At 40.0% G+C, this 18,597-nt stretch overlaps 1 protein-coding gene and 1 non-coding gene across 3 annotated transcripts; one reads left to right on the forward strand and one right to left on the reverse strand.

Annotated features, from left to right (window-relative positions):
- Positions 1-4,001: 4,001 nt before the first annotated feature.
- Positions 4,002-15,307, reverse strand: SMG8 (SMG8 nonsense mediated mRNA decay factor). Of its 2 annotated transcripts, XM_036340390.1 has the most exons (6): positions 13,524-15,307; positions 13,033-13,178; positions 11,906-12,778; positions 9,996-10,157; positions 5,272-5,336; positions 4,002-4,168 (listed from the first exon to the last, which is right to left on the reverse strand). In XM_036340390.1, exons 1-5 carry the CDS (start codon positions 15,280-15,282, stop codon positions 5,310-5,312), a joined length of 2,967 nt encoding a protein of 988 aa, XP_036196283.1. In that variant the 5' UTR covers positions 15,283-15,307; the 3' UTR covers positions 4,002-4,168; positions 5,272-5,309. The 2 variants fall into 2 exon arrangements, with proteins under 2 accessions (XP_036196283.1, XP_036196282.1); XM_036340389.1 differs by lacking the exons at positions 4,002-4,168; positions 5,272-5,336 and having other exon boundaries at positions 9,643-10,157.
- A 2,005-nt stretch (positions 15,308-17,312) lies between these two features.
- LOC118672510 lies at positions 17,313-17,416 on the forward strand. Its single transcript, XR_004973079.1, has one exon. It is a non-coding gene; the product is annotated as a U6 spliceosomal RNA (small nuclear RNA).
- The last annotated feature ends 1,181 nt before the right edge of the window (positions 17,417-18,597 follow it).

Genomic DNA, 18,597 nt, shown 5'->3' on the forward strand with positions numbered 1-18,597 from the left:
CCACCTCAAGTTCTAACCTTTATTTAAGCAATCTTTATTATTCTTGGGCTGAAGTGACTATAGAAGAGTGAGCCTTTTCCCCAAAATCACCAGGGACCAAGTGGTTCTTTTCACCTGCAGAAAAGATAACTATCTCCCTCTGGGTCTCCCCTCTCCACTCACAGTGAGGCAGGATTTGGACTGCACACTTGGGTGGCCCCAGAGCCCAGGCAAGGTGGGATGTGGGGAGGGGGTGTAAAAGAAGGTGGGAGTTGGGGAGTATTGAAGAGCTTTCCAAGAAAGCCGCAGGGCCTGGCATCTTAGGAAATTCAGAAGAGCTAGTCCAGTCTGGCAGTCTGAGCTCCTCCTCAAAGCTGAAATCTGAGTCTTCCTCCCAATGGCCATACTGCTTTCTGGAAAAGTAGCTGACCTACAAAATACACCAGTTAGAGCGGTGTGGAGTGGGACACACTTTACAGTTCAAAGATGTTGCCAGCCCTAACCGGTTTGGCTCAATGGATAGAGCATCAGCCTGGGACTGAAAGGTCCCAGGTTCGATTCCGTTCAAGGGCATGTACCTTGGTTGCGGACACATCCCCAGTAGGGGGCGTGCAGGAGGCAGCTGATCGATGTTTCTCTCTCATGATGTTTCTAACTCTCTATCCCTCTCCCTTCCTCTCTGTAAAAAAATCAATAAAATATATATATTTTTAAAAATGTTGCCATTTCCTTGAAATTCTCAATATCCATGTTAGATTTTTAAAAAATTCTCACCCAAAGATATGTTTATTGATTTTAAAGAGAGACAAGGGGGTAGGGAGAGGGGGAGAAAGAGAGAAAGATCAATATGAGAGAGAAATATATCGGTTGCCTACAGTACACGTCTGATATCTCATGGCATCCTCACATGGAGAGTAGACGGAGAGGAAACAAGCTCTTCATGACCCTTACAAGGGCACTATTCCCATTCAGGAGGGCTTCACCCTCATGATCTCATCTAACCCTAACTACTTGCCAAATGAAATAATACTATTGCATTGGTCCTTGGGTTTCAACATATGAATTTGGGTTGGGGGGACATAAATATTGGACCGTAACATTTCAATTTTGGACTTCTATACACCCAAACTGTGAGAGAATAATATTATGTTGTTTAAGCTAAGTTTGTGGTACTCGGTTACAGTAGACCTATGAAACTAATACAGACTCCAACTACCCTTCAGGAATGGTTTTTTTTGTTTGATTGTTTTTTAATATATTTTATTGATTTTTTAGAGAGGAATGGAAAGGGATAGAGTTAGAAACATCAATGAGAGAGAAACATCGATCAGCTGCCTCCTGCACACCCCGCACTGGGGATGTGCCCACACCAAGGTACATGCCCTTGACTGGAATAGAACCTGGGACGCTTTGGTCCACAGGCCAATGCTCTATCCACTGAACCAAACCAGTCAAAGCCAGGAATGGTTTTGAACTTCAGTGATTAGTGGATTTAGAAATCTTCTCAGGTCTCTTGATTAATATAAAGCTAACATGAAAATGACATATACAAATATGGCTCTATTTACTTGTATCTAAAGTGTTTCTTACATGTTCGTAATCATTTCCCGAGACTATCATTGTGTATTTTAAGAGTTTTACCACAATTAGATAGTTTTCTTAGCAGTATATAAATGAATCTTCAGGATTTAAACTCTTTTATTCAAAAAATGCCAAGCAATTAAGCCTCAATTGTAAATATAAACAGTATTCTCGTCATTTAAAGGCTTTATACACAAATTCTGAGCTCTATAAACAGGAATTTTTTTTTTATTAAATCTTTATTGTTCAGATTATTACAGATGTTCCTCTTTTTTTCCCCCCATAGCTCTCCTCCACCCAGTTCCCACTCCACCCTCTGCCCTTACCCCTCCCACTGTCCTCATCCATAGGTGTACGATTTTTGTCCAGTCTCTTCCTGCACCCCCATACCCCTTTCCCCCCAAGAATTGTCAGTCCACTCCCTTTCCATGCCCCTGGTTCTATTATATTCATCAGTTTACTCTGTTCATCAGATTTTTTATTCACTTGATTTTTAGATTCACTTGTTGATGGATATGTATTTGCTGTTCATAATTTTTATCTTTACCTTTTTCTTCTTCTTCTTCAAGAATACCATTCAGCATTTCGTATAATGCTGGTTTGGTGGTGATGAACTCCTTTAGCTTTTTCTTATCTGTGAAGCTCTTTATCTGACCTTCAATTCTGAATGATAGCTTTGCTGGATAAAGTAATCTTGGTTGTAGGTTCTTGGCATTCATCACTTTGAATATTTCTTGCCACTCCCTTCTGGCCTGCATAGTTTCTGTTGAGAAATCAGCTGACAGTCGTATGGGTATTCCCTTGTAGGTAACTGAGTTTCTTTCTCTTGCTGCTTTTAAGATTCTCTCTTTGTCTTTTGCTCTTGGCATTTTAATGATGATGTGTCTTGGTGTGGTCCTCTTTGGATTCCTTTTGTTTGGGGTTCTCTGCCCTTCCTGGACTCGTAAGTCTATTTCTTTCACCAGGTAGGGGAAGTTTTCTGTCATTATTTCTTCAAATAGGTTTTCAATATCTTGCCCTCTCTCTTCTTCTGGCACCCCTATAATTCGGATGTTGGTTCACTTGAAGTTGTCCCAGAGGCTCCTTACACTATCTTCATATTTTTGGATTCTTTTTTCTTTTTCTTTTCCAGTTGGGTATTTTTTTGTTTCTTCGTATTTCAAATCTTTGACTTGATTCTTGGGATCCTCTTGTCTGCTGTTGGATCTCTGGATATTATTCTTTATTTCAGTCAGTGTATGCTTAATTTCTAGTTGGTCTTTTTTCATATCCTCCAGGGTCTCACTAAATTTATTGGCAGTTTCTAGAAAATTCTTGAAAAACCTTATAACTGTGGTTTTGAACTCTATATCCAGTCATTTGCTTTCCTCCATTTCTGTCATTTGTGACCCATTTCTTTGTCTCCGCATGTTTTATGCTTCCCTGTGTTGGTAGAGTGGCTTTGTGTGCTAGGTGTCCTATAGGGCCCAGTGGCTCAGCCTCCCCAGTTACCTGAGGTGGACACTCTTGGTGCACCCCCTTGTGGGCTTTGTGCACAGTCTTGTTGTAGTTAAGCCTTGATTGTAGTTGGTATCACTGGGAGGAATTGACCTCCAGGCCAATTGGCTGTGAGAATCAGCTGTGTCTGCAGTGGGAGAACTTCTGTGCTGAAGACACCCTTCTGGGGCAAGACTTGCTTCAGTGGGGCTTTGGTGCTCACTGAGTCTGCCCCCTGAGTGTGTTCCTTATGGACCTGAGGAGTTGTAATCTGTATGGTCCCACTCTGACCACTGGGTACACTGGCTCTTGGATCTAAGGAGGTGATAATTTAGCCTCTTCCTGAGGCTACCCAGCAGGAGCTACGAAGAGAACTGCAGATTCCCCTTCCTTTTTGGGGGGGTTTGGAGGTGCCCAGATGAGACCCAGCTGTGAAGCAATGCAAGCTGCTGTGGGGCCTTGGACCTTCTCTTGGAAGTTCTGGGTCTGTCTTGCCCAGCTGCAGTTTGTTAGGTAATTTTCAGATTTCAAAGGGCCAGGGCATTCATATGCAAAAGCCTCTGCAGCAGCTTGGGTGGGGCAGGGTCTCGGAATCAACAGGGCGGAGCAAGCAGCTATGGCTGATCCTCAGCCCTGCCCTAAAGGGCCCCCCTGCATCTCAGTGTCCTGGTAATTGCTGCAAGCACCTCTGAGGGAAAGCCGCCCTCAAGATCCGAGTTCTGCGTGCTGCCAGACAGACCAGTTTCTCCCCGTATGAGTTCTGGGTCCCCAGAGACTTCCCGGAACTGGAGTTCAGAGCAGTTGGGAGCTTGTGACTCCCTCCCGATTCAAAAAGACAGCCGCGTCCTCAGGTGGCAGCCCCTTTCTGCGCACGCTCGAGCCTCCGTACCTCTGCACTTTACTTCCGCAGCTCCTCTGAGTCTCAGTGTGCTTTTCTCTTTCCTTCTAGTTGTAGAATTTCCATTCAGCCAGCCTTCCTGTAGTTCTGGATGATGTCCGTTTTGTCTTTTCGTTGTATTTTTTAAGTTGTTGTCGGAGGCAGCAATTTCCAGTTTTTACCTATGCCACTATCTTGGTTTCTCCTTAACAGGAATTCTTAATGGTTGAAACCACGTTCTTCTGAAAACGCCAACTAATGTAGCCAGAATTGTAAATATTATCAGTATTCTCATCATTTCACAGCTTTCTACCTTAATCTCGGTGATTGAACACGGCCATAGAGATATTATGGCTATATTTACTTGTATTTCAAGTGTTTCTTACACATTCCTAATCATTTCCTGGGACTATCATTGTGTATAACTTTCCTTATTTTTACAGAATGAAAGAATTATTACCTTTTTTTAAGTATATTTTTTGTTGATTTCAGAAAGGAAGGGAGAGAGAGAAACATCAATGATGAGAGAGAATCATTGACTGACTGCTTCCTGCATGCCCCACACTGGGGATTGAGCCTGCAACCCAGGCATGTGCCCTTGACCAAAATTGAACCCGGGACCCTTCATTCCACAGGCTGACGCTTTATCCACCGAGCCAAACCAGCTAGGGCAGCCCTAGTTTTTAAAAATATTTTATTACATGTTAATATTAAATTATATTTTTTGCTTTCAAAAATCCCCATAGTTATGTAATATAATCCTATTTATAATGAACATTAAGTAGATCACATTTTATATATTATGAAATTATCTTAGTCCCCCTTACCCCAATAGTGTAAATACGTAAAACAGAAAGTGTGAGCCATTATATACTCTGATTTATAACTACTTACATTAGACTGAGTGTTTAATGTTCTCTGTATGTCATGTATTCTGAATGCAAATCCTAACGTTTTTGATGCTTTAGGGCAGCAATTTTCAACCAGTGTGCCACAAGAATTTTTAAAGCATGTAACATCTGACTATTTAGTCAGGGGCACTGATCTCTTTTCCCTTAGACTGTCAAATTTAAAAAATGACAACTGCCAGTACAATAGCCATCTGGTGTTAATGGAATCAAAATTATACCTATTTTTTTGTCAGGTGAACAAAAAATATATTTTTGTGTGTACCACAGAATTTTAGTAATTTATATATGCCGTGAGATGAAAAGGGCTGAGAATCACTAGGTTAGAGTATGGTTCAACTTTCTGTAGGAGAATTTAATAATATGTTTCAAAATGTAAAATGTATGTATCTCTTGACTCATCAATCCCAGCCATACCAATTTATTCTGTAAAAAAAATTTCATAAGTACCAATAAAAGATGTATGCACCATGGTGTCCCACCATTATTCAAAGAAGCCTTTCTTTGGAAAGAACCTAGATATCAAACAATAAAAGACAGGTTATGTAAATCATGATAAGGAAAAAGATGCAGCCATTAGTAATAGACTAATTTATTTACAGGAAAAATGTCTACTGCATATTGTTAAATTAAAAAAGTAGATACAGGCCGAAACCGGTTTGGCTCAGTGGATAGAGCGTCGGCTTGCGGACTGAAAGGTCCCAGGTTCGATTCCGGTCAAGGGCATGTACCTGGGTTGCGGGCACATCCCCAGTAGGAGATGTGCAGGAGGCAGCTGATCGATGTTTCTCTCTCATCGATGTTTCTAACTCTCTATCTCTCTCCCTTCCTCTCTGTAAAAAATCAATAAAATATATTTTAAAAAATAAAAAAAAAAAGTAGATACAGAACAGGATGTATTCTATGATTGCAATTATGTAAATTTGAATACACTTATGTGCATAAAGATGTCTAGAAAGATATTTACTAAATTGTTGCAAACGCTTAGCACAGTACTAGCAGAACAAGGGAATTTCAGGTAACTTACTCCTTTATTTGTTTAAAAAAATTCTTAAGCAATAACAGACATAATGAATATGTGTTAGTTTTACAAAAACAACCAAGTTATGTTAAAAAATAAAATCAATGTTTTAAGTGGGATTATAAACCAGGTAGTCTTGGATTTACAATGAGAAAACAGGTAGGATAAAATGTAGGATAAAATTCACCCACGACTCAAGTTACATATAGCATAGTAAGATAAATGAAGTAATGATCAACTAATGTAATAGAATCCTCTAAACGTGTTTGGAATAAAAAGGAACCAGGGAACTAATTTACATTTTAGAAAATTGTCTGATACCTATTCAAATAGAAAATTTTATTACTATACCTATGGGAAGGGTTTGCAGTATAGATGGTTTGAGGAAATATTTAAATTGTATTTAGAAGATGATTGGATCCAAGATGTCAGATACAAACAAGAAATAACTATCTCATATAATAAATGCCCAGTGACCGAATGGCGGAACAATGAGAATGACCAGAAAGACCAATCGACATGCACTGACCACTAGTGGGCAGACACTCAATGCAGGAGCTGCTCTCGGTAGTCAGTGCACTACCACAGCGGGAGCGCTGCTTGGCGGACTGGGATGAGTGGCTGGCTGTTCCTGCTGCAAACACTGGGTCAAAAGGCAGGAACCAGGGCTGCAATCATAGCCTCCTCACCCCAGGCTCCTTCTCCTCGCTTCCTGCCACCTCCTCCAGACACCCGCAGGCCCATGCAGCACTGCTGCCCAGCTCACAGAGCTGACCCCGGAAGCTGGGAGGCGGGTTCATGGCCACTACAGGACTGAGGCCTACTATGCTGCCTCTCAGTGCTATTGTCCCTGGGCATGCCCCGACCGAGTACTCTGGAGAGGCGAGTGCTCTAACTCCATGGAAGATGTTGGACTAGGGAGCAGCTGCTCAGAGGGTAGGTCCACAGCCACTCCAGTGACCTGGATGAGCGGTACTCTCACAGTGGGCCACGCCCCCCACCAGTGCATGAATCCCATGCACTGGGCCTCTAGTCCCTTATATTTATAAAACAATTTAGAACTTGTAAAGGACTTCAATTAATACCATGTGTAAGTGTTTGAATCACAGTTATCCTTTGAGGTAGATAAAGACATTAATATCCCTATTTTACTGATCAACAAGCCTAAGCTTTACCCTGGATCTAATGTTAGGAGATGCAATAAACTATTTTCTCAAGACATGAATCCAGTGAGCTGCTCTGGTAACTTAGGCCAATAAACGTTATTGCGTAATGAAAAATAAACATAAACAGAGTATTAGCTGGCCTTTGTGAAAAGTAGGCTGTGTTACAAAAACTGAATGCAGTTCTACTTGCCACATCTTAGCACAGGCTTAAAGTTGTAGGATACAGAACAGAAAAGGGGAAATTAAATTGCCAAAGGATTTGACAAGCTGCTTAATTTGAAGCATAAACAAACTAACAAAGGTACACCCAGTTTAAAAAGACCACAGGAAGATACAAGAGGAAAGGTACCAACCAAGTCTACAAAACTGCTATGCCATGGGTGCTTACCACACTAGTGGCATACACTAGGTACTGTTTACCTGATGACAAAACTAAGACTAAAACTAATCAAGACTTAATCACTATATCACAAACTGTTAGAATATGAGTCTCTTTTTAAAATGAATTTAAGATAAATAATTATCATCAAAAATTTATGTGCCCCTCTATTAAGAGCTTTACATATACTTCTTTAGTAAAAGACGAAAGATTTATGCGATCTGAAGAGAAACCAGAGTATTACATATACTTCTTTAATCCTCACAACCACCGCTGTGACACACAGGAATAATTATTAACATTTTAGAAAAACTAACACTCAATAATTAAGTTAATTGTCCAATTTTTTAAATGGTAGGTTTTTTTTGTTTGTTTTTTTGCTTCGCTCTATTACAGTACAGTTTTATACAGGAAAAAAATATAAAATAAGAAGGAATATACGAATGTAATGATAGTTTTAAAGATTCAGTCTTAAGAGAAACTAAGATGTTTTGAGGATATCATACCTAATTTTTTCTGACATTCAAAACTCACCCATTCACATGTCTTAAGACCAGAGTTAAAAAATTCAGTTGAAGGAACTGACATGCAGTTTCATTCTTATATTTTCTAATAAGGCAGAACATAGAGTACAGTTTTGAAATCAGTCCTCAATTTAAATTCTAACTTTGCTACTCTCTAGCTATGTGATCTTGAACAAATTACTTACCACTTCAATGTTTAATTTCCTGATCTATAAAATAAGGATAACATTTTGCTCTGTTTGAATTAGAGGCAATGTATAAAAAATACCTAGTAAAGTACCTAACAAATCTACTTAGTAGATTTGCATGAAGTAGTTATTATTATTGTGTGCCATTCAATAAAGAGTAGCTACTGTTATCTTTATAAATCAGGCTTCCCTGATTTTTCTACTTTTGTTTTCTGTTCCTTGGAAGTCTTTCTTTTTTTTTTTTCTTTCCTTTTTTCTTTTGTTTCCTCCTTCCTTTCTTTCCAAAGATACAGATTCACTGTTTAAGTAATAAAGGGAACCTAACTTTAAATAAACCAACAGGAGCCCTGGTTGGTTTGGCTCAGTAGAAAGAGTGTTGGCCTGTGGACTGAAAGGTCCCAGGTTCGATTCTGGTCAAAGGCACATGCCCAGGTTGCAGGCTCAATTCCCAGTGGGAGGCGTAGAGGAGGCAGCCGATCAATGAATCTCTTTCATCATTGATGTTTCTCTCTCCCTCTCCCTTCATCTCTGAAATCAATAAAAATATATTAAAAAATATAAAGTAAAATAAAAACACTTCATAGAAAAATAAACCAACAGGAAAAGCCATTTTAAAAGTTAGAATAATGCAATTTACTTTACAAAAAGATTTAGCATATTAGTCCTTTAAATAGTAAGCACTCCATGCCATGGCCGGATAGCTCAGTTGGTTAGAGCATTATCCAGATACACCAAGGTTGGAGTCAGGGTGCATAAGGGAAGCAATTGATCACTTTTCTCTCTCTCTCTCTGCCCCTTCCTCTCTCTCTGAAATTAATAAAAACATATCAGGTGAGGATTAAAAAAGAATACAGTGTGTTAATATTTTGTGGTTTTTTAAAAAATTTTTATTGTTGAAACTATTACATATGTCCCCTCTTTTCCCCCATTAACTCCCTCCAACCTGCCCTCGCCTTCACTATCTATAGTCTGTGTCCATGGGTTATACACATATGCATACAAGTTGGATCACCTCCCTCTCATCCACTCTCCCCTGCCTTCCCTCCGAGAGTGTGTGAATATTTTGGATTAAAAAGCTTTAGCTCATGCCAAACCGGTTTGGCTCAGTGGATAGAGTGTCGGCCTGCGGACTCAGGGGTCTCAGGTTCGATTCTGGCCAAGGGCATGTACCTTGGTTGCGGGCACATCCCCACTGGGGGGCGTGCAGGAGGCAGCTGATCGATTTCTCTCATCAATGTTTCTGGATCTCTATCCCTCTCCCTTCTTCTCTGTAAAAAATCAATAACATATATTAAAAAAAAAAAAAAAAAAAGCTTTAGCTCAGATAGCATTCATTTACAATATGGTACTTCATCAGTCCAAGAATAAAATGGTAAGAAAAAAACAATCATTCTGTAATTATCAAGCAAATTTAACTCAGGTAAAGGAACTGTGAACCAAACAACAGGGCTTGTTTTGAAGATAATTTCAGCAGCAGCATCTTAAGAAAAATCACAGTTAAAACACAATTTTAGCAAAACAAACTTTTGGCTCAACAAGATTATGCAACATTCAGTTTTAATAAAAACATATTTAATTATGGGCAGTGAAACAGAAACAAGAGAAAACAGAAGTATCAATCATGTTTTTAAAATCCTTTTCTAGAATAACCAATGTTTATTAGGAAGTTATAGCCTCACTGACAATAAATATCAACAATATCAGGAAATAGAACAATTACTGTCCAAATACTGATCTTCTGTAACCAAAACACATTTTTGGGTTCAAGAAAACACAATATACACATACCAAAGAAAACACTCCATATACACCCCAAACAAAAACTAGCTGAAGAAAAGAATTGAACTGGTTGGAACACACTTATTGTGTTACTGCTTTAAGAACCCCACGGAGTACCTTGTAACTCATTAATTGCACGTTTTCTTTTGGAGGGAAACAAGGTCCTCTCTCTGTCACATATGCATAAGGAAATCTCAAAACCCAGAGGCCATCTGGTGGGAGAGTGATTTCTTGTTTTTCTGGATAGAATACTGGACACGGTGGTGGGCCTGGTTGAACCTGAAGAACACAGGTAATATAATTATTTTTACATTTTTCAATAAGAAACACCTGAAAATAAATGCCATAGTAAACAATAGGTTTATAGGTAATAGTACACTCCAATATTTCACTGTTTAAACTCAAATATTATCCTTTTCTACAGATTATAACTTCAAGTTCTGCCTCTGAACCAATCGATGTGACCTGATGGCATGAACAGATGAACACACAATATTAGTATTTAAACATTTTTTAATGTTATTTTATTTTACTTTGTTTTTGTTAATCCTCACTGAGGATATTTTTCCCATTGATTTTTAGAGAGAGTGGAAGGGAGAGGTAGAGATAGAGAGAACCATCGATGTGAGAGAATTATCAATTGTTTGCTTCCTGCACACACCCTGACTAGCACTGGGGATTGAGCCTGAAACTGAGATATGTGTCCTTGACAGAATCGTACCTGAGACCCTTCAGTCTGCAGGCCGATGCTCTAGTCACTGAGCAAAACTGGCTAGGGCTGTTTTTATTGATTTTAGAGAGAAAGGGAGAGTGAGAGAGAAAAAGAATCATTGGTATGAGAAAAATATTGATTAGCACCCTAACTGGGGATCGAGCCCCAACCTGGGCATGTGCCTGACTGTGGGAATCAAACAGGAGACCTTTTGGTGCACAGAACAACGCTCAACCAACTGAGCCATGCCCGCCAGGGCAAAAAAGTATTTAAATTAAGCCTTGTTTAATGAAATAATTACTTTGACATTATCCTGTACTTTTTAAAAATAATCAAAACAGCCCTGGACGGTTTGGCTCAGTGGATAGACTGTCAGCCTATGGATTGAAGGGTCCCAGGTTCAATTCCAGTCAAGGGCACATGCCCACGTTGTGGGCTTGATCCCCAGTAGGGGGCATGCAGGAGGCAGCCAATCAATGAATGATTCATTCTCTTCATTGATGTTTCTATCTCTCCCTCTCCCTTTCTCTCTGAAATAAATATATATTTAAAAAACAACAACAATCAAAACAAGCATCAGGCCTTGCTGGGTAGCACAGCTGGTTAGAGCATCATCCTGATATACCAAAGTTGCAGGTTCGATCTCCAGTCAGGACACATACAAGAAGCAACCAATAAATGCATAAATAAGTGGCAAAACAAATCAACATTTCTTTATCTCTCTCTCTCTCTCTCTAAAATCAATCAACAATTTTTTTAAATCTTCACCTGAGGATATATGTGTGTGTGTGTGTATATGTATATATGTGTGTGTGTATATATATATATATATATATATATATATATATATATATTTCTTTTTTTACTATATTTTTATTGATTTCAGAGAGAAAGGGAGAGGAAGAGAGAGGTAGAAACATCAATGATGAGAGAGGATCATTGATCGGCTGCCTCCTTCTTGCCCCCTACTGGGGTTCAAGCCTGCAACTCGGGCATGTGCCCTTGATTGCAATTAAATCCGGAACCCTTCAGTCTGCAGGCTGATGCTCTATCCACTGAGCCAAACCAACTAGGGCTGAGGATATGTTTTTACTGATTTCAGAGAGAGAAAGTAAAAAAGAGAAACATCGATATGAGAGAGAAACATTGGTACAGTATGTGTCTTGAGTGGGAATTGAACCTGCAACTTTTTGATGTACAGAGGATGATGCTCCAACCAACAGAGCCACCCAGCCAGAGCTCAATAAATAAAGTTAAAAAACAAAAAACAAGCATCAGCATTTTCTGTTTCTGAAGACAGAGTTGTATTTCTTACCTGAGGCATCAGTATTATCTGCAAAGGAGCATCAGGAACCACAACAAAAAGCCTCATAAGTTGAGCATAATGTGGTTTTAGTCCTCTACCCTGAGATGATGACAGAATATACAAGGGCATATCACTATTCAGGGCTTTTAAAGCTGATTCCTTTGGTCCACTTCCCAGTACTTTCATCACTTTGTCAGGTCCTGAGCACATAAACCTCCGACCTCGAGAGTCTTCATATTCAAAGCCCACAAATGCTCGAGCTATGTCATCTCGCCGTCTTCCTCTTCCCATTACAACTGCACTCCTTTTTCCAGGAATAGCTTTATTTGGAGCAGGCCAAGAATTTGTGTCCAAGTCTCCTTCATCTTCAGCTCTGGTCCTGATGACAATGTCCCAAGGCATAAGATAGTTTGTTCCTGGAATGAAGCCCTGTTGATCCAAACCTGTATGAAAGTTGTAAGACTTAGCAGGGCCTAGTTTAACCAAAGACCAGCTCGAGAATTTGGGTAGGAGACCTTTAGGGCAATTTGAATGTAGCATGCCTGGGAGATACTCAACTGTGGATGCCTGTCGATCAATCAAGTTTGGTCTCTTCTCCGTTTTAACTTCTCCTTGACCATGGACTTCTGGATTATCTCCTCCTGCTTGTGGATCAGCTGGATAGGTACCTAAACTATCTGTGGACTGACCTAAACTCAAAGCTAAACTCAGGCTTGTGCTCTCTCCTTGGGTTTGAGGTTCTTTTTCTTTAAGTTTATCAGGATCTGTATCTGGAGGGGCAGGAGAAGATTCATTTTTAGCAGGAGCAGGATCTGGAGTACTTGGTTCAAATACTGGAAAATTAATATGATCCAATTTTCCACAACATTTTTCTTCTAGAAGCTATAAAGAAAGAAGGAGGAAAGAAAAAAACAAACAAAAAATCCTGTGAATTTTTCATTTAAAGTTAGTCTTCACTCTAAAAAGCATAATCAACAATTAATGAGTAAGCAAGTACTTTCCTTTGTCTACATATCTCACTATAGTCACATTTACTTTTCTAGATATTTTACTTCTGAAAATATGTATTTTTATTCAGTTGGTAGTGAATAAAAAGAAAGCAAGAAAAAGAAACAAGAAAAAAATCCAGAGTCTACCTGATAAAAGTCATAATTAGCTGCCTTGATATCAAAAGGATCATCTCGAGGTGCTTGTTTCCTTCCACAGTTACAGGCCCCAGTGGATCGAGCTCTGCTATTGTGATATAGCACAGGAGGATTTCTATCAGCCTCTGGTTTCTCTCCTGGAAAATATAAGAGTCACTATTAATTTGGTACACACAAAAAGCAGAATCAAATTTATTTTGCATTCTATAACATCTAACCCCAAAAATGTTAATATGAAATTTTGTATTCTTTAACAGTTCTCATTTCCTAATCCCTTAGAATTCATTTTCTAAATACAAGAAAATAATTAGTAGGCATAGCTGATTCTTTTCTTTTTACAGAAGGAAAGAAAAAATACAATGTGCCTACATTTCTGTGGGGTTCTTTTTAAATATATCAATACATAGTGAACAAACACCCTTAAAACCAGAATAAAAAGACAGCTCAAAAGTTTTGATATCAAAATGCTAAGAAAACTTTACCTGATTTAGGTAATGAATGAAATTTATGTACACAATGTTGATCAGTTAAACTCCTCTCTTCACAGAGCTGATGGCCATTGCTCCAAAACTTGTAGCAGTCCTCATGTAACTGCATGGCATATTTGTGAAAGGCTGGACCCCTAGCATGTTGACTGTAGACTCGCAGAGCCTGGGCAAGTTGATTCTTATGAACAGTCATTGTGTAATTATGAGGCAAATTTGACTGATAGGCACTATGGGCCATGGGTAAAGCTTTTTGGCACCGGTTTTCTGAGAATTTGGTGTCGATATCCAAAAACCCTTCCAAGACTTTAATACTACTTAAAATCTTAGTTGTTAGCTCCCCAGTGGGAGACCCCAGATCCTCCTCTTTTCCATCAATAGCTACTTCATACAGTTTTGAAGCTGCTGAGATCCACTTCTGGTAAGTGGGAAGTTCAAAATGAGAAGGCTGTGGGTTCCTACCCACACTGTCATCAAAACCTTTCTTGCTTAGGACTAGCTCCACATGCTGCCACAGAAACTCCCGAAGAGTGAAATCCACTAGTTGCCCTGAAGAACTGGAACTGCTGCTATCAACGTGGAAAGAAAGTTGTTGCCGGATGTGTTGCCTCATCACCTGGTATCGCCTGGGACCAGAAAGGGGCGCAGGCACCAGCAAAGATTCAGGATCCTTCACAGTACAATGACTCCTAAGTTGGTCCAGCAACATGCCTACTGGGTCCTCCTCCTGGCTTCCTGGAACTATGTACACAAAAGCTTGGTTGGCAGGCACAGTAAAGAGGCAGTTGATACTCTGATTAGTCAATACACGACTCTTCCGAAAGATTCTATAAATCTGGTCCTCCAGGGCATGTTGCAGTCTCCTCTTGGGAGAATGCTTCTTGGGTTTGTCTGGATGTGCTGGGTCTTGGTTCCGAGGGGGCTCCACTTTGAGGGCTCCATTGAGTTGAAAGAGGAAAAGAAGTCTAGGTGGGCAAGGCCGGCAGTTGAGTTTCCAGTCTTTGCCAACTGGACAATCCTTAATGGCTGTTTTGAGGAGGGGCAGTACTTTCTGTCTTAGTCCATCCAGGGCTCTGAATACTCGATCATAAGTGATGTCAAAGGAACAAGTGGGATGGACCAAAAGCAGGATGTGACAGACGGAGAAAAGGTAGAGGAGACTGAGGCACTGCAGTTTTTCTTGATGTTTCCAGAACTCGTGTGCTTCTGCATGCGGTAAAGGGAGGCCACCTCCAGCTTCCCCACTCTGAAGGGCCTGACAAGCCCGCAGAAGCTGGGCATTGTCACAGATGGACGTGAGAAGAAGGTACAGAACTTTGCTTTCCTGATTGTAATAGGCCTGCAGAAGGCTGTAGTCCTGGGGGCCTGGCCCAGTTTGGTTACCTTCCGCGGCCGCTACACCCCCCCGAACTGGATCCGCGGCCCCAGCCCCAGGGTCGCCCGCTCCACCGGCCTCCCCGGCGGCGACAGTCTCGGTCCTGGTTCCAGGCCCTGGGTCGCCAGGATCTTGGTGGCGAAAAAGGGGAAAGACCTGTCGGTCGCACACCGTGTTCACAAGTGAGAACTTCTCGGAATTCAGTCGCAGAGCCGTCTTGCCAAAGATTCCCACCACGCAGATCTCATCCTCTCGCCAAGGCGGCTCCGGTCCGCCCGCCGCGCTCCCTCCGCCCTCTGCAGGGGCCCCCTCCGTGCTTTCAGGGCTGTTCCAGGCGGAAGCTCCCACTAGAAGCTCTCGCAAGCTGACAGGACCCGCCATGGTGCTGAGACTCTCTCCAGTCCTTCCGGTCCGCCGGGTAAACCCAACCGACCTTCGTCCTGTCTTGAAATCCCTCCTCCGTTCCTTCAGTTCCTGCTGTCCTTTCATCATAGGTTCCGCCGCTCGCACCTCCCCTCCTAGTTTTTCTCCAAGGTTTCCCCTAGTCCTGCAAAATAGCCATTTAAGGTTTTCCTCAACCCGATACTGTAGGATTTGAGATATCATATAAAAAGACACTCAGAAGCAATTAGTTTGCATTTCAAGATATTTAAAAACACTGCAGAAGAAGTGTGCCAATGCCCCAGCCAGTTTGGCTCAGTGGATAGAGTGTAGGCCCCCAGCGGACTTCGGTCCCCAGTTCCATTCAGGTCAAAGGGCACGTACCTCCCCGGTTGCAGGCTCCATCCCAGCCCCTTTCGGGGTGCGTGTGGGAGGCAACCAATAGATGTGACTCTCTAACTTCCATGTTTTTCTCTCTGTGTCTCTCCCCCTCCCTTCCATTTTCTCTAAAAATCAGTGGGGGAAAAGGATATCCTCACAGGAATGATCTCATTTATATGTGATCTTATAAGTGGAATTTTAAAAAGGAAAAAGAAAAACACCTAACAGTGAAACAGAGAACAGATTGGGGGGCGGGAGGGCAGGAGGTGGGGGAAGGTGATCAGAAAGTACATACTGAAGCAGTAAAATAAAAAGTTCTGGGGATGTAATTATAGCATAGTGACTATAGATGATAGTACTGTACTACATATTTGAAAGTTGCTAAGGGAGTACATCTTAAAAATTCTCATTGCAAGAAAAAAAATTGTAACTATATGAGGTAATGATGTTAACTAGATTTACTGTGGGAATAATTTTGCAATATATACATATATCAAATAATTATGTTGTGTGCCTTAAACTACTACTGTTATATGTTAGTTGTATCTCAATAAAATGGTGGGACCCTAAGTTGTGGTGGGTGGTTTTGGTGTTTTTAATATATTAGGCTATATTTGGCTTCCAGTAATTCTTCTCAACCAACTTGTAAGATTTTAGAAAGGAGTAGTGGTGGGTTTTTAAAATTTATTTTAAATTATTTTTCTACTTGTTCCCTCCCTTCTACATATCCAGATCCTATTTTTCTTTGAAAAGCCAACTAAAATGAAAACATCCACACGTTCATCCACATAAATTACATTGTGGTCCTCAACATGGAGATTATTTGCTATGTTTAGTAAGTGACTTTGCTGACATATTATTTTAACAATTCTTTGACTTATAAATACAGGAAAAATAGTGTATATTAACCTCACACATTGTATAGTTTTCCCAAGTAAGCAAAATGTTGAAAAACCAAATAGAAAAGACTCTCTTGAAGAAAACAGGAGAAACAACTGTTACACTTTGCTGAAGGGAGCACAGATTGGTACAATCACTTGGAAATCCAGTTTGACACTATCTACAAAATAGGCACTTTGTAACCTAGCAGTTTCATAATAGCCAAAAACTAGAAATAACCCTGATGTTCATTAACAATAGAATGGATAACTAGATTCACATATCAAAAATAATGATTTATAGCACTGCACAATGACATAATTGAATCCTTTTTTAAAAAAATCCACACCTGAGGATATTTTTCCATTGATTTTTGGAGTGGAAGAGAGAGGGAAAGAGAGAAATATTGATGTGATCCATTGGTTGCCTCCTGGAGGAGCCCCGACCAAGGCCTGGGCCAGGTACATGCCCTTGACCAGAATCGAAGCCGGGACTCTTCGGTCCACAGGCCGATGCTCTATCAGCTGGGGCAACACGGTTGAACCTTAAAAAAATAAATGTCGATTGAAAGAAGACAGAAGAGCCCTGGCTCGTGTGCTCAGTGGTTAGAGCGAGGGGGTAATGGTTTTGATTCCCGGTCCAGGGCATGTACCTGGGTTACAGATTCAATCCCTGGCACCATGTAGGAGGCAACCAATCTATGTGTTTCTCTAACATCAATGTTTCTCTCTCTCTCTTTCCCTCCCTTCCCCTCTAAAAAATCAATGGGAGTGCTTGCTTCAGCAGCACATATACTAAAATTAGAATGATACAGAGATTAGCATGACCCCTCCGCAAGGATGACATGCAAATTCGTGAAGCATTCCGTATTTTAAATAAATAAAAAATCAATGCGGGAAAAAAATCCTCTGATTGAGGATTAATGAAAGAAGAATAATGTATGATTTTATTTACATAAGAGTTCAGAAGCAAGCAAAATAAACCACACATTTAGGGAGGCATACTTAAAAGGACTAAACAATAAATATTTATTGTAACAAGCATGTCAGTAATTAGTTTTAGAGGAAAGGGATTATAATATGGGAGGGGGACAGTCAGGGCTTCTAAAGACATTTATAATGTCTCTTTCTTGGTTAGATGAGTGTTTGCTTTATGAATTGTTAATTTATTTACTTACATTTTATGTACCTTTCTCTATGTGCTATTGTTCTGGTGAAAACATTAAAAAAGAGAAAAACTAAAGGCTCTTTTATTGCTCTTTATTTAAAAACATAACCAGATGTACCATGGTAGTAGTTTATATTCTTTGGTTGTCATTTAGTCTCAAAATAAACATTGGGAACATATGATCAGCAACAGTTTAATGAAGCCATAACATTTACGGGATTCTCAAATGGGTACAATATAAAATCTGCCATAAAAATTTTAAATGATGCAACATAGAATACAATTTAATACTGGTATAATGGCAATAGCAGCTTTACAAATATTTATCTATAGAATTTCTATAACATGTTTTTATAAACCTGTATTCTACAAGAATGATTACATAATTTAAAATCGATATAGTACACAGTGGTTTATTAATATTAGAAACATTATGAGTGCCTAATAAAATATTTTGTACAAATGCTCAACTACTTTATTCTCAGTGATCATTCACACATAATACAAATGTAGTTAGCAGGTTAAAAAAAATTTATTGGAAGCACATACGTTTCTTAACTAACATCTGTTGAATTTTTATTTATAAATGTGCTGTAAACATAAATGTGGATTTCATAAAAACAAAACAGTATCCCCAGGTCTGCTTTCCAGTCTGGTGACTTTTATAACACTATTTGGCACCTCACAGCCATATTTACCTGTGGAAATACAAGCATTTCTGGAAAATGCTAAAATACCTTTTAAGCCTAAGCTAACCAGGGACTATTTCAAGGATATCATCTATGTAGCTGAAACCCCTGGGTCCCTATCCATGAAGAACTACTAGCCGCCTTTCTGGAACTGCAGTGGAGGTTACAGCATTAAAGACAGTCCTGCATGTTCAGTCAC

This window comes from Myotis myotis, unplaced genomic scaffold (genome assembly GCF_014108235.1).
Source record: "Myotis myotis isolate mMyoMyo1 unplaced genomic scaffold, mMyoMyo1.p scaffold_m19_p_17, whole genome shotgun sequence".
In the NCBI taxonomy this organism is placed as follows: domain Eukaryota; kingdom Metazoa; phylum Chordata; class Mammalia; order Chiroptera; family Vespertilionidae; genus Myotis; species Myotis myotis.

Excerpts from the sequence above, each read along its gene's own strand:
- SMG8 (XM_036340389.1), bottom strand. The coding sequence starts at position 15,282 with ATGGCGGGTCCTGTCAGCTTGCGAGAGCTTCTAGTGGGAGCTTCCGCC. Across the intron at positions 13,179-13,523 it reads TCATTCATTACCTAAATCAG|GAGAGAAACCAGAGGCTGAT; the intron begins GTAAAGTTTTCT and ends TATATTTTCCAG. Across the intron at positions 10,158-11,905 it reads AGATAATACTGATGCCTCAG|GTTCAACCAGGCCCACCACC; the intron begins GTAAGAAATACA and ends TGTGTTCTTCAG.